The 14826-nt window shown below is 47.5% G+C and overlaps 1 protein-coding gene across 1 annotated transcript; it reads left to right on the plus strand.

Moving 5' to 3' along the window:
• Positions 1-13154: 13154 nt before the first annotated feature.
• On the plus strand, positions 13155-14075 carry LOC132894765 (odorant receptor 131-2-like). The gene has a single exon (XM_060934883.1). The coding sequence runs from the start codon at positions 13155-13157 to the stop codon at positions 14073-14075; it is 921 nt and encodes a 306-aa protein (XP_060790866.1).
• The last annotated feature ends 751 nt before the right edge of the window (positions 14076-14826 follow it).

Below are 14826 nucleotides of genomic sequence, written 5' to 3' on the forward strand. Positions count from 1 at the left end.
TGGTAACCTTTTCCAGCCTTATTAGCATCAACAATGCTTTTTCTGAGGTCCTCAGAAATCTCCTTTGTTCATGTCATGATACACTTCCACAAACATGTTGTTAAGATCAGATTTTGATAGATCCCTGTTCTTTAAATAAAACAGGGTGCCCACTCACACCTGATTGTCATCCCATTGATTGAAAACACCTGACTCTAATTTTACCTTCAAGTTAACTGCTAATCCTAGAGGTTCACATACTTTTGCCACTCACAGATATGTAATATTGGATCATTTTCCTCAAAAAATAAATGACCAAGTATAATATTTTGTCTAATTTGTTTAACTGGGTTCTCTTTATCTACTTTTAGGACTTGTGTGAAAATCTGATGATGTTTTAGGTCATATTTATGCAGAAATATCAAAAATTCTAAAGGGTTCACAAAATTTCAAGCACTGCTGTAGGGGACAATCTTTGTGCAGGTAGTGGCTGAGAAGCTACTACGATCACTAGAGAGATAGCTGCCTGGGACAAGTCCAGGGAGCTCTTGCCCTTACTGTCCTGCAAGAGCTTGTCACTCTGTACCTGTGGTGAGTATATAACAGCTGCATCAAGGGTGCTATGCTCTGTGCCAGGAAGTGTTGGTCGCTGAAGAAAAACTGACATGGCACGACTGGTGAGGAATGAATGGGTGATGCTGAGGTGAATCTGTGGCATGGAACCTGAGTTAGTTCCTGTGACCTACATGCAAGGCTGAAGATTGATGATCTCGAAACTGCTTTAAAATGTAGGCACCTGTGTTGGTTTGGCCATGCCCAGAGGAGCAATGCCTGGATAAATGAGATATCAGTTTTCCAGGTGGATGGGAGCAAAAAACAGGGCAGGCCCCATAAAACATGGAGAGAGGTACTAACTGAAGACCTGAGATTGAGTGGCCTCACTGTTGCAGATGCTTATGATCGAATAAAGTGGAGGAGGAAACTATGTTAATACCATGCAATGTCAGACCTGCTTGCCAGCAGTGGAAACTAATGTTAAATAGATAGAGATTTACCCTTTGACTTCACCTATTTCAGTCTTTGCTTTTTGGAGAGCAGCGGATTAAGTCTTAGAATCTCATCTCATCTCATTATCTCTAGCCGTTTTATCCTTCTACAGGGTCACAGGCAAGCTGGAGCCTATCCCAGCTGACTATGGGCGAGAGGCGGGGTACACCCTGGACAAGTCGCCAGGTCATCACAGGGCTGACACATGGACACAGACAACCATTCACACCTATGGTCAATTTAGAGTCACCAGTTAACCTAACCTGCATGTCTTTGGGGGAAACTGGAGCACCCGGAGGAAACCCACACGGACACGGGGAGAACATGCAAACTCCACACAGAAAGGCCCTCGCCGGCCCCAGGGCTCGAACCCAGGACCTTCTTGCTGTGAGGCGACAGCGCTAACCACTACACCACCGTGCCGCCCAAGTCTTAGAATTTTAAATTTAAACTTAATCTTGTTAGAAAGAGTTGCTATATCATGATGAATTTTTTTTTCTTGTGGATGAGAAAACACCTCAGCTAATGAAGGTCACATTTTTAGTCACAGAAAACATAACTCCTGTGAATGATGAGTCTCGGTCAGCATATATTTGAAAATGAGTGGGAGGTGGGTCACCAACCTCTGACTAGAAGTCATTGACATTCGTTTTTTTTTAATACAGTTTTTTATTTGTATTTTCCATACCATCCCAACTTTTTCTGATTTGGTTGTATAACAATTTTAAGAAAATGTCAGGTATGCAGGTGACAGATGGATGGAAAAGTAGGAGAGAGTTGTTTTTTGTAAATTATACCAACACAAAGGCTGTACAATATAACAAAACACAATAAAGACAATAGACAAAGACAAATTGCTTTTGTAGAGAGTTTATTGCAGCAAAGCTAGCAGACAAATCCAAATCGATAATCAAAGGCAGAGTTGTTAAACAGGCAATGGTCAGGCAAGGCAGAAACAGAATGTCAAAGGCAAAGACGATAGGCAGTAATCAAAGAACAAACTGGGTCAATAACCAAATAAACCACACAGATGAATAAGGTTTGGCAGGGCCGGCTCTAGGTCTTTGGCTGCCCTAGGTGAGATTGAGTTTTGTCGCCCCCCCCAAGGAAAAAAACCCTCTAATAATATCTAAATAACACTTTAATCTAATCACTCTATTCTATTACTATTAAACAATGTATGGTGCATGGACAATAAACAAGAAGTCATTTTTATCTTTTTCATTATTGTTATTATTGTTATCATTATTCACATAAAGTGTCACAAAGTAAAATGACCACACAAATTCAATACATATCTCCATATAATGGACAAAAACTCTTCCGCACCCTGTTCAAAGTGTAGTGCGTGGACAATAAACAAGAAATTATTTTTAGTTTCTTTTTTGATATTAAAAGTTAAGTCATCTCTGAAGAATTAACAAATTAAATGAATAAAAAATTCTACAATTCTAAATTGTGCAAAATTAAGCACCCTGTTAGGACATCAATGGGCTGTATTTTCAAACAAAAGTGCTATTATGGGTACTTTGTTATTGAAGTAACATTACAATGGGACTCGTCTGGTCTTCCTAATGGCAAATTCCTTGATAATATCATTGTAGCGCTTACAACGTGTGGGTGGAGCACAGAGGACGGCAGGACAACGCTTTAGAGGCAGAGAAGGCTTTTTATTAAACAACTTTTCAGTTTCAATCGCCAGTTTCTATTATGCGGCGTAAGCGCACACACACACACACACACACACACACACACTCTGCGTTCTGGTCCTGGGTTGCGCTCCCTCTGCTCTCCCTCTGCCTCCTTAAATAGGGAGCGGTTATTGGGAAAACACACAAAACACAGGTTAATCACCGTCAGGTGTAGCGATTCTGCCACTCACCTTCCCTGGCTCCGCCCTCCTGTCACAGACTGGCGCTTGACCACGCCCCCGCTGCCACATACCCCCACCGCCCGACTCAGGCCGGGTGCCCGTCCAACCCGCAGCCAACTCCCCCCCCTTGACGGGAGAGGAAGTCCGCCATGACCATCTGCGCCCCCGGCCTGTGGACCACCTTGAAGTTGAAGGGTTGGAGTGCCAGATACCAACGGGTGATCCGCGCGTTGGCATCCTTCATGCGGTGGAGCCACTGGAGGGGCGCGTGGTCCGAACAGAGGGTGAAAGGGCGCCCCAGCAGGTAGTAACGGAGGGCGAGGACCGCCCACTTGATCGCCAGGCATTCCTTCTCAATCGTGCTGTAGTGCCCCTCACGCACCGACAGCTTCCGACTGATGTTTAGGATGGGGCGATCCTCCCCCTCCACCTGCTGGGACAAAACGGCCCCCAGCCCTCTGTCCGACGCATCCGTCTGTAACATAAAAGGGAGAGAGAAGTCAGGGGAGTGTAAAAGTGGCCCCCCACACAGTGCAGCCTTTACCTCAGAGAAAGCCCACTGGCACTGCTCCATCCACTGGACCGGATCTGGCGCCCCCTTTTTAGTGAGGTCAGTCAGCGGGCTGGTGACGTTCGAATAATTAGGTATAAACCTACGATAGTAGCCAGCCAGCCCCAGGAACTGTCTCACCCCCTTTTTGGTCTTGGGCCTCGGGCAGGCCGCAATCGCTGCTGTCTTATTAATTTGGGGACGCACCTGCCCATTGCCCAAGTGGAAGCCCAGATACCGTACTTCCACCCGCCCAATCGCACACTTCTTCGGGTTGGCAGTGAGACCCGCCCGCCTCAGCGACCTAAGGACGGCCCTCAGGTGTTGCAGGTGCCGCTGCCAGTCATTACTATAAATGATAATATCGTCTAGATAAGCAGCCGCATAGGTGGCGTGGGGCCGGAGGACCCTGTCCATCAGCCGCTGAAACGTAGCGGGCGCCCCAAACAGCCCAAACGGAAGTGTGACGAACTGGTGTAAGCCGAACGGTGTGGAAAAGGCCATTTTTTCCCGGGATAATGGAGTCAAGGGGATCTGCCAATATCCCTTCGTCAAATCCAGTGTCGAGTAAAAGCGAGCCGTGCCTAGTCGATTGAGCAGCTCATCAATACGAGGCATTGCGTACGCATCGAATTTAGACACCGCGTTGACTTTTCTATAGTCCACACAGAACCGGACTGAGCCGTTGGCCTTGGGAACCAAGACCACCGGGCTGCTCCAGTCACTGTGGGACTCCTCGACGATGCCCATTTCGAGCATGGCCTGAAGTTCTTCCCGAACCACCTTTTTTTGTGTTCAGGTAGCCTATAAGGGCGGCTACGCACTACCACCCCCGGGGGCGTCTCTATGTGGTGTTCTATGAGGTTAGTGCGACTGGGCAGGGGCGAGAACACATCCGAAAACTCGGCCTGCACCTGGGCGACCTCCGTGAGTTGGGTCGGGGAGAGGTGGTCTCCACAGGGGACCGGAGAGGTACGTGATGCCAATGTCCCTTTTTGAACCTCCAGCCCCACCTCCGCCTTCTCCGGAACTACCGACACCAATGCCACGGGGACCTTCTCGTTCCAGAGTTTCAGCAGATTGAGGTGGTAGATCTGTAGTGCCCCCTCCCTGTCCGTTCGCCTTACCTCATAGTCGACGTCCCCGACTCGCCGTGTGACCTCAAAGGGTCCTTGCCACTTGGCGATTAATTTGGAGCTCGACGTGGGCAACAGGACGAGTACCTTATCTCCCGGAGTGAACTCTCTAAGGCGCGTGCCCTTGTTGTACAGGCGGGCTTGTTGTTCCTGGGCCTGCCGCAAATTCTCCTGAGTTAGGTGGGTGAGCGTGTGGAGTTTTGCGCGCAGGTTCATAACGTACTGAATTTCGTTTTTGCTCTGTGAAGGTCCCTCCTCCCAATTTTCCCACAGTACATCTAAGATGCCGCGCGGCTTATGCCCATATAATAATTCAAACGGGGAGAACCCCGTGGAGGCTTGGGGGACCTCTCGCACTGCAAATAACAAGGGTTCGAGCCACTTATCCCAGTTACGTGCGTCCTCACTTACGAATTTTTTAATTATATTCTTGAGGGTGCGATTGAACCGTTCAACTAAACCGTCCGTTTGTGGGTGATAAACGCTGGTGCGGATCGGCTTAATACCCAGTAGCCCATACAGTTCGCTCAGTGTTCGTGACATAAACGAGGTGCCTTGGTCAGTCAGAATCTCTTTCGGGATTCCAACCCGGGAGATGACGTGGAAGAGGGCCTCTGCAATACTGCATGCTGAGATATTGCGAAGAGGCACCGCTTCCGGGTATCGCGTTGCATAGTCCACCAGAACCAATATAAAGCGGTACCCTCGTGTTGACTGATCTAATGGCCCGACGAGATCCATCCCAATTCTTTCGAACGGGGTCTCGATTAATGTTAGGGGGCGCAAGGGCGCTTTTGGAATGGCCGCTGGATTTACAAACTGGCATTCGCGGCACGCCGTACACCACTTATGGACATCACCGCAAATCCCCGGCCAATAGAATCGGGCCATTATCCGGGCTAGTGTCTTATCCTGCCCTAGGTGTCCAGCCATGGGATTAAAGTGAGCCGCCTGGAATACCAATTCCCGGCAGCTCTTTGGAATTAATAACTGTGTGACTCGCTCTTTCGTCTGAGTGTCCTGCGTCACTCGGTATAATCTATCCTTCAAAATGGAAAAATAGGGGAAGGACGGGGTGGCGTTTGGCTGGAGCGTTTGACCATCGATTACTCTCACTTGGTCAAACGCGTGTCGCAGAGTCTCGTCTCGCGATTGTTCTAGTGGGAAATCCGCGAGGGATTCCCCAACAGAAAGAGGAGGAGCCGGCGGCTCCTCGCTCTGTCGCGGAGATGACGTAGATGGCTCTGCGACCACAGCTCCAGCCAAAGCGACACCAGGACCTCCCCCTGTTAAACGGCAGGACCCACTCTTTACTAGGCATGTCATTAAACCCTGAAATCCCGGCCAATCAGTCCCCAAGATTAAAGAATGGGTAAGGCGAGGATTAACCGCTGCCTTCACTATGGATTTTTCCCCTCTGAAATATATGTGGACCGACACCAAAGGGTATCTGTGAACATCCCCGTGCACACACAACACCTTCACCCCCTGTGCTCCCCCCAATGCCTCGTCTTGCACCAGGCTTTGGCGGATCGAGGTCTGATTGCAACCCGAATCCACCAACGCCTGATATGTAGCCCCTTGTACACTCACCGGTATGCGATACGCTCCGGCCCAATCGAGGGCAGCTTCTGGCGCGTCGGGGATCCGCACCACCGCGCCCACCTCCATTGCTGCACACTGTTGCTGCAGGTGGCCTGGTTCCCCGCAGCGCCAGCAAACCGGCCCGGGCCTTCCCTCTGCAGCTGTGTTCTGGGGCTCACTCACCTGAGGGGGGGGAGAGACAGACACAGAAGGGAGAAATGGGAGGGCACCACGGGTGTGGCGGGCCGGCTGGGGTGGAGCCGGCCCCCGCCTCCGTGGTGGGGGAATGGGGCGAGGACGGGACACAGAAGGGGGGGAGGAAGAGAGAGAGAAGAGGAGAGAAAAGACGACATCGTTGGCCGTCCTGCCGCCTGAACAGCCGCCAAATGATCCTCCGCCAGTCCTACAGCCTGATCCAGCGACGCCGGGCGGTGGCACTGGACCCACTCCGGGGTTCCGGCTGGTAAACGGGCGATGAATTGCTCCAGCAACACCTGATCGATGATTCCCTCGGCGTCGTGATCGTCGGCCCTCAGCCACCACCAGCAGGCGTCCCGGAGCTGCTGGCCAAACGCGAACGGCCGGCCGACTTCCTCCATCCGCAGCGCGCGGAAGCGCTGGCGCTGCTGTTCGGGCGTGCGCCCCATGCGCTGGAGGACGGCCCGGCGAAGGTCCGCGTAGGCCAGCCGGCGGTCGGCGCGGAGCTGTAGTGCGGCCAGCTGCGCCGCTCCCATCAGGAGGGGGAGGAGGCGCGCCGCGCGCTGCTCCATCAGCCACCCCGAGGCTTCGGCGACCTGCTCGAACAAGGTGATAAACGCCTCGGGGTCGTCCTGCGGGCCCATCTTGGTCATGGTGAGGGGAGACGGGCCCGCGGCCGGGGCGCTGGTGGACCCCGCCGATGCGAGGAGATGCCGGAATGCCTCACGATCTTCCTGCTGGGCCAGCACCAGGGCTTCGAAGCGGCGCTCCTGCTCCTTTCGGAGCGTGACGAGTGCCTGGTGCTGGCTCTGCTGAGCCGTGGCGAGGGCGTGGACCAAGTCCGTGAATGGGAAGGATTCCATGGGGCTGCAGGGTTGGTGCTCCACCTGTCCCGGGTTTCGGCACCACTGTAGCGCTTACAACGTGTGGGTGGAGCACAGAGGACGGCAGGACAATACTTTAGAGACAGAGAAGGCTTTTTATTAAACAACTTTTCAGTTTCAATCGCCAGTTTCTATTATGCGGCGTAAGCACACACACACACACACACACACACACACACACACACACACACACACACACACACACACTCTGCATTCTGGTCCCGGGTTGCGCTCCCTCTGCTCTCCCTCTTTCTCCTTAAATAGGGAGCGGTTACTGGGAAAACACACAAAACACAGGTTAATCACCATCAGGTGTAGCGATTCTGCCACTCACCTTCCCTGGCTCCGCCCTCCTGTCACAGACCGGCGCTTGACCATGCCCCCGCTGCCACAATCATCAAATGATATTTCTCTTGAGATCTCTTGGTTGATGCCAGGGGCAATTCTAGCATCTGATCTTTGGGGGTGCTTAGCCCCCAGGGCTTGGATTTGTGAATGATAAGCAAATGTAAACGCTATGTTACATTAAATAAAATTGACTAACACACGGCGGTCTAGCACCGTAGCACTTGTACAGCTCTGCACAAAAGTATCTCGATATGGATGATAAATGTCGTTTTTATCATTCTGTTCATAGACCAGGGAACATCAATATTGCATTATGCATATTATTGTGTTGTGTTTAACAATTGTAACTCCAGTCCGTACCTTCACATCTCGCTATGCCAGTAATACTCAGGTGCTACTTCGAGTTCCTCATCGGCGTGGAATCCAGTTAAAAAAACCCACCATGTCGTAGCAAGCACTTGCGCGGACAGGCAACCCAATCAGAGGGGACGCAAGGAGGAGAGGTATTTTACTGGTCATAGAACTATCACGTAACAGGTGAATTCAAGAACACACACACACCCACGCACACATTCATTGCGCAGTGCGCAAGGGCACTTATTTCTGAAAATTACATCCAAAAACAGTGTTTTTGAGGGTGCTGAGCTAGGGGGTGCTGAGCTCGTTTTTGGGGGTGCTTGAGCACCCCCAAAAATAGGCTAAACATGCCCCTGGTTGATGCTCATCAGAGCAAGCCCATTCAGACGTTCTTGACTCATTGTTGACCTTAAGTATGTCTTCAGCAGTTTTAATTTTGAAAAGCTTCTTTCAGCAGAAGCTACTGTCACAGGTAGTGTAACAGCAGAGGTAAGGAGCGCGTATTTCTACATCCCCAGCCGCATCAGAGGTGTTGTAAAAAAGGTTTTCAACCTTTCATGAGCCAGGGCGCACTTTTTTCAATGAAAAAACCTCAAGGCACATCACCAATAGAAAATGTTGACTGAAACTAAAACGCTACCAATATTTACAATATACAGTCATTCTATAATTTTCCACGGTACACTTGGTGATCTCTCACGGCACACTAGTGTTCCGCGGTACTAGAGTTCGGCAGCACAGTGGTTGAAAACACTGTATACCACAGCCATTTATGCTATTTGTAAAGAGAACACATCTGAGCGCTTGTTTCGTTTCCCTGCAGTCTTGACGCACTGAGATTGTTTCTTGTTTTCAACGCGTTTATTATATTTTCCTCCAGGAAGCTCTTCGCAACATGGTTGCTTGAATGAGCTGCTAAACTGTCATTTTAATGAGAACACAGATCAACAAAGCAACTTTGTTTTATTAAAAAAAAAAACGTGCCAGGCACCATTGGAATATCTCGCTGTGAAACGTGTTCGGTGCATAAAAGACCTTTACTTCAGCCCAGACTGCTCAATGACACCGACAGACTGCTCCAAGTGCAGCCATATTCAAAACAAGCAACAGATCTATGTCAGTTATCTAAGTTATGCAAAAACACTCTTTAGCCAACAACACTTAGGCTATTACATGGCCAAAACAGAGAATAGCCGCGGATGCGCACTTGCGCGCCCGAAGACACACTATAGACCCTTTTCAGTCATGTGACCTTCGTAAACGCGACCGCCATTTTGGACATGTAGTGGACTTCGGCTCGAATCAGTTTGAATGCGAGGAAGGCGACAAACGAAAACATAAAAGAAAAAGGAGCGAGATGCAGAAAACACCTTCACTATCCAGCGACGTAGGGCATTTACAGGGCGAGCAGAGGGAGAGGTATTTGCAAAAATTGAGGTTGGCAGGCTTAGAGAACGACGTTTACCTGCTTCCACCAGGATTGTTCACTGACGTACGGAAGTACACGAAGCCCTCGTCTTTACCTGACTTCGGCTCACATGATCTGTATACCTATGTCATTAAAAACCCATCGCCATACACATACACGCCAACGTCCGAGGTTCCGGATCGTGCTCCGGCTTGCTCCAGGAGTGCTCCATCTGAGGTTCCGGAGCGCGCTCCGGCTTGCTCCAGGAGTGCTCCGTCCGAGGTTCCGGAGCGCGCTCCGGCTTGCTCCAGGAGTGCTCCGGCCGAGGTTCCGGAGCGCACTCCGGCTTGCTCCCCCTCAAATTAAGCAGCGTGCTCTGGCTTGCTCCCCCTCAAATTAAGCAGCGCGCTCCGGCTTGCTCCGGAGCAAGCCGGAGCGCGCTGCTTAATTTGAGGGGGAGCAAGCTGGAGCGCGCTCCGGAACCTCGGCCGGAGCACTCTGGGAGCAAGCCGGAGCGCGCTGCTTAATTTGAGGGGGAGCAAGCCGGAGCGCGCTCCGGAACCTCGGACGTTGGCTCCGGCAGCTATTTACACTGGATCCGGTGTAAATAGCTGCCGGATCATAATTACAGTAAACTAGTAAATACAGTAAAAGAAAAACTTGAGACTGAAAGGTTTTAACAGTCATCCAAATGACTGAACGTAAACATTGCTACAGTAACATACCAGCTATGATGTTGTTGACATTAGCTAGTCAACAATAGCTACTACAGAAGAACAAAGAGGTTACAATGGGTTATTTTAACCTATTTGGTTACACACTCGCCGCCACAGAATGTTAACAGCAATGTAATGCCTTTTCTGGCTAATTTTATTCGTCTTACCTCCAACAAAGTGGTCACTATACAAGCGTTGGTATGCCGAGGGCTGCCAATCTGTTAATGGCCGCTATCCATCTTCTCCGTCGGGATCTGATAAAATTATAAACCTTGCCTTGTTTGTTGATGGTTACTATGTCCAGGTGCACAACAATATAGTGGCATGATGGAAGTCTTGCTGAAAGTAAAAACTTTCTTTGCTGCCGTTCCTCAATGTTGGCTGTGGTAAACTACTGGTAGTACATGTCCAAAATGGCGGCCGCGTTTGTCGTGACGTCACGCGAAAAGGGTCCATAGACAGGGCGAACCACTGTTGAGCGCTTATTGTTTCATGATTAACAACCACCACCCTGCTTTTTTTGACAAATTGCACCCTGACTACATGCTTTGCTGTACAATTAAATTAGGCTAAGACATTATAATGCTGATTTGTTTTCAGAATAGTGGAAGTCATAATTTTTCTCCCCCCGTTTCTGCGCCCCTGGATGGACGCAGCGCCCTTAGCATTTGCCTATATTGCCTATGCCACGGGCCAGCTCTGAGGTTTGGTAAGGTCAGGTATGAGAACATTGAGCATTTACTTCACACTGAATGCTTGAACTGAGAGTCCTTTTGTCCTATGCAGTGATTAGGCTGTGATTGTGAACAAGTGTGTGCAATAATCAGTATTCTGAAGACTGAGAACAGCGAAATGCAGGATGGTTGTTGTAGTCTGTAGTGGCCATGTTCGGAGGCTATTATGAATTCTGAGCAGGTGCAGACATGACAGATAAACAAATATCCATATAATACATAAACATTCTTACCATGTTTAACACTGACTCTAATATAGTGTTGAATTCCTTGTTGAAGACAACCACAGACAGAAAACAGTTACAAAGAAAACTATAATAAAGAATGAACAAATCCCTCCAACTTGGCACACTGTCAGACAGTTTCCTGCATGCTGACTTTGGCAAGTTAGCTTTCAGCTTTGTAACAACAACCCCAACAATGAAACAAACAAACAAACAAACAAACAAATACATTTTAGAAAGTGAAATCTGTCTGATCAAATACGATTTCATCATCAAAAAATGCACACAGCTGACTCAACTCAAGATGATAAAGTGGGCAGAAGAATTTTAAATTAACTCATCAAATATTGGATATCAACCTTGTATTGTTCAGTTTAAGAAAGATATCATTAGATAGGTTCAAAAATGTAAAACTTATCATTAATCTCACAATTTTTTCATGCCTTTTTACTCAAACTTGATTTTAAAAAGTCCATGAAACTTTTGTTAAGTTAAGTTTTTGTTATGTTTTGACAGTGTGATCATAAAACCAATGCCATGGTCAATGCCATTCAGATCATATTTTCTCCCCATTCTGATGATTAATGTGGACATTAAGATGATACTGTCTGTCTGCCACCATCCTCATAGTTGAGGGTTAGTGATCCAGGAAGCCATCAACTACTTCCATTAATTTTCTTGGGGGATTATAGCACACGAGGGACCCAAACCCTCATTTAGTGGTGGGTACACACACACCTCTATGGGCAAATTAGAGGAGCCAAATCAGCCTAATCTGCTTGTCTTTGGACTGTGGGAGGAAACTGGAGCACCTGGAGGAAACCCATGCAGGCATGAAGATAACATGTCTGAAGATAACATACCTCCACACAGAAAAGCCCCAGTCAGCTTCTGGTCTCAAATCCAGAACCTTCTTGTTGGGAGGCGCCAGTGCTAACCACTGTGCTGCCCATAAAATGATACTATTGACCTCTGTCTGCATGGTTTTATGCATTGTGCTACTGCCATATTGTCAGCAGAATGGATAACTGCATGAATGGAGATGTGTACGGGTGTTCCTAATAAAGTGGCCAGTGAGTTTATATTAATGTATGAGTGAAGGTAACAGTGGATTTAACTGATGAGTCAAAACATTCATTAAAAAAACATGATCTCTTCTACTTTAATGAGATAAGGGACGAAGTTTATTGACACAGACATTATTGACACAGAGCTTAATACTCTCAAGGCTCACTGATGTAAGAGAGATGTGGTATATTTAAATAATGGCATTTGTCACCCAGAGACTGAGCAGGGGTGTGAGTCTTTCAGGTGTAAACCTCACTACACTGTAGGTGGTTTCTACATTTGCAGTAATGACAGTTTTATACTTTAACATCTTTGACTGCTGACATGATATACTTTTAAGGTTTCTAGTTGTATTTATATTATGTTACATATAGCATGATTAACTGATTCCTCTGTATAAATATTTGATATACTGGTGTTTTGAATCTACATTTAATTTCCCTGGATAGAACTTAAAGGAGGGTGACACAGTGGTGTAGTGGTTAGCACTGTCACCTCACAGCAAGAAGGTCCTGGGTTTGAGCTCAGCGGCTGACGAGGGTCTTTCTGTGTGGAGTTTGCATGTTCTCCCCGTGTCTGCATGGGTTTCCTCTGGGTACTCCGGTTTCCCCCAAAGACATGCAGGTTAGGCTAAATTGGTGGCTCTAAATTGACCATAGGTATGAATGGTTGTTTGTCTTTGTGTGTTAGCCCTGCGATAACCTGATGACTTGTCCAGGGTGTACCCCACCTCTCGCCCATAGTCAGTTGGGATAGGCTCCAGCTTGCCTGCGACCCTGTATAGGATAAGCAGCTACAGATAATGGGTGGATGGAACTTAAAAGATAAAAAAATCATAAATGGCTCCAGTAAATATAGTCATACATATTTGTAAAACATTTAGTGTTTGTATAATTGGATTGGACTCTGATTGGACTTTTATGAAACTAAAAAATAAAATAAAATCTGTGCTGTTGGCATGTGCTCTAAAAAAAATTCTTCATTTCTTTCTGCAGGACCACTGATGGCCAACTTGTCTGGCACTTTGACTACTACTGATATGCAAACCATGAGACCACCTTTTACAGGAGACAGGATCTTTAGGATATTACTGGTGCTATTCATACACTCCTTCTTCATTTACATTAACATTGTAATGCTGGTCACGCTGAGCACCAAAGCCATTTTCCGTGAGACACCACGCTACATACTCTTTGCCCACATGCTCCTGAATGACACCATTCACCTGGTGTTTGCGCTGGTGCTCTACACGTTCAGTTATTTCTACTTTGTGATGTTGCGTGCTGTCTGTGCCTTCATCGTGTTGGTGGCTACATCGACATTTGTCAATGCGCCACTAAACCTGGCAGTCATGTCCCTGGAGAGGTACACAGCCATCTGCTTCCCTTTGCGGCACAGTGAGTTGGCTACACCAACGCGAGCACGTGTGGCTGTGGCTCTGGTGTGGGTTTTGGGCATCACTGATGTGTTAACTGATGTGTGTGCTCTCTTCCTCCTCACAGAGCAATCCTTCTACTTGTCTCCTACAGTGTGTAACCTCAGGCAACTCATGGTGGCACCCTGGCAGCAGGGCAGGAGTGTGATATTCAAAATCCTGCTCTTTGTCACGGTGGCCATCGTGTTGCTCTACACGTATGTGGCTATTCTACGGCAGGCCTGCGCTGCCTCCTCTGACACCACTTCTGCCCATAAGGCCTTGCATACTGTGGGATTGCATGTGCTGCAGCTCGGCCTCTCACTCATGTCTTTCCTCTTTGAATATATAGACTTCCTTCTGGAAAGCTTGCCACTCACTTTATACTTACATCTGCATTTCCTCAATGTCTTCTTAGTGCTGATTCTGCCACGCTGCCTCAGCTCATTGATCTATGGCCTGAGGGATGAGACCTTCAGGCCACTGTTCAAACAGAATTTCCTCTACTGTGGTAAAAACAAAGTGTCACCTCTAGATGCTTTTATAAAACACTAATCATGAGACAAGGACAATGTGATTCTTTCTGTATGTATATGAATAACCATGTACATGTATTTCTGTACATTCGTACGCAAATGTTGTATGCTAAATCTGAAGAAATATTTGTACGGAGTTCATGGGCATTACATGTATTTACAGTGGCATGCAAAAGTTTGGGCACCCTTACTGAAAATGTCTGTTACCGTGAATGAATAGTTAGCAGAAGATGAACTGTTCACCAAAAGGCATAAAGGTAAAGATGGCATTTCTTTTCAGCATTTTTTTTGCAAGGTTTGTGTATTATTTTTGTTTTGTACAACTGGAGAGTGAAAAAAGAAAAGGAACTGGAAACCTTTTGCAAGGACGAATGTGTGAAAATCCTTCAGGTAAGAACTGAAAGGTTATTAGCTGGCTACAAAAAGTGTTTACAAGCTGTGATACTTGCCAAAGGGGGTGTTACTAGGTACTAACCATGCAGGGTGCCCAAGCTTTTCCTTCGGGCCCTTTTCCTTTTTTGTCATTTTGAAAATGTAAAAGATGAAAATAAAAAATTGTTTTTGCTTAAAATATAAAGGGAATGAGTCATCTTTAACTTTATGCCTTTTGGAGATCATTTCATCTTCAACTTGCTTAACTGTTCACAGTAACAGCAATTTTGACCAGGGGTGCCCAAACTTTTGCATACCACTATATGGTGTGTTTGTGATGCTGATAAACTACAGATTCTAATAATTTTATCTAACCTTAGAAAGAATGCTGTGTCTCA

This window comes from Neoarius graeffei, chromosome 12, assembly GCF_027579695.1.
Source record: "Neoarius graeffei isolate fNeoGra1 chromosome 12, fNeoGra1.pri, whole genome shotgun sequence".
In the NCBI taxonomy this organism is placed as follows: Eukaryota; Metazoa; Chordata; class Actinopteri; order Siluriformes; family Ariidae; genus Neoarius; species Neoarius graeffei.

What these genes read in the sequence shown, in the direction of transcription:
- LOC132894765 (XM_060934883.1), top strand. Translation starts at nt 13,155, where the DNA reads ATGAGACCACCTTTTACAGGAGACAGGATCTTTAGGATATTACTGGTG.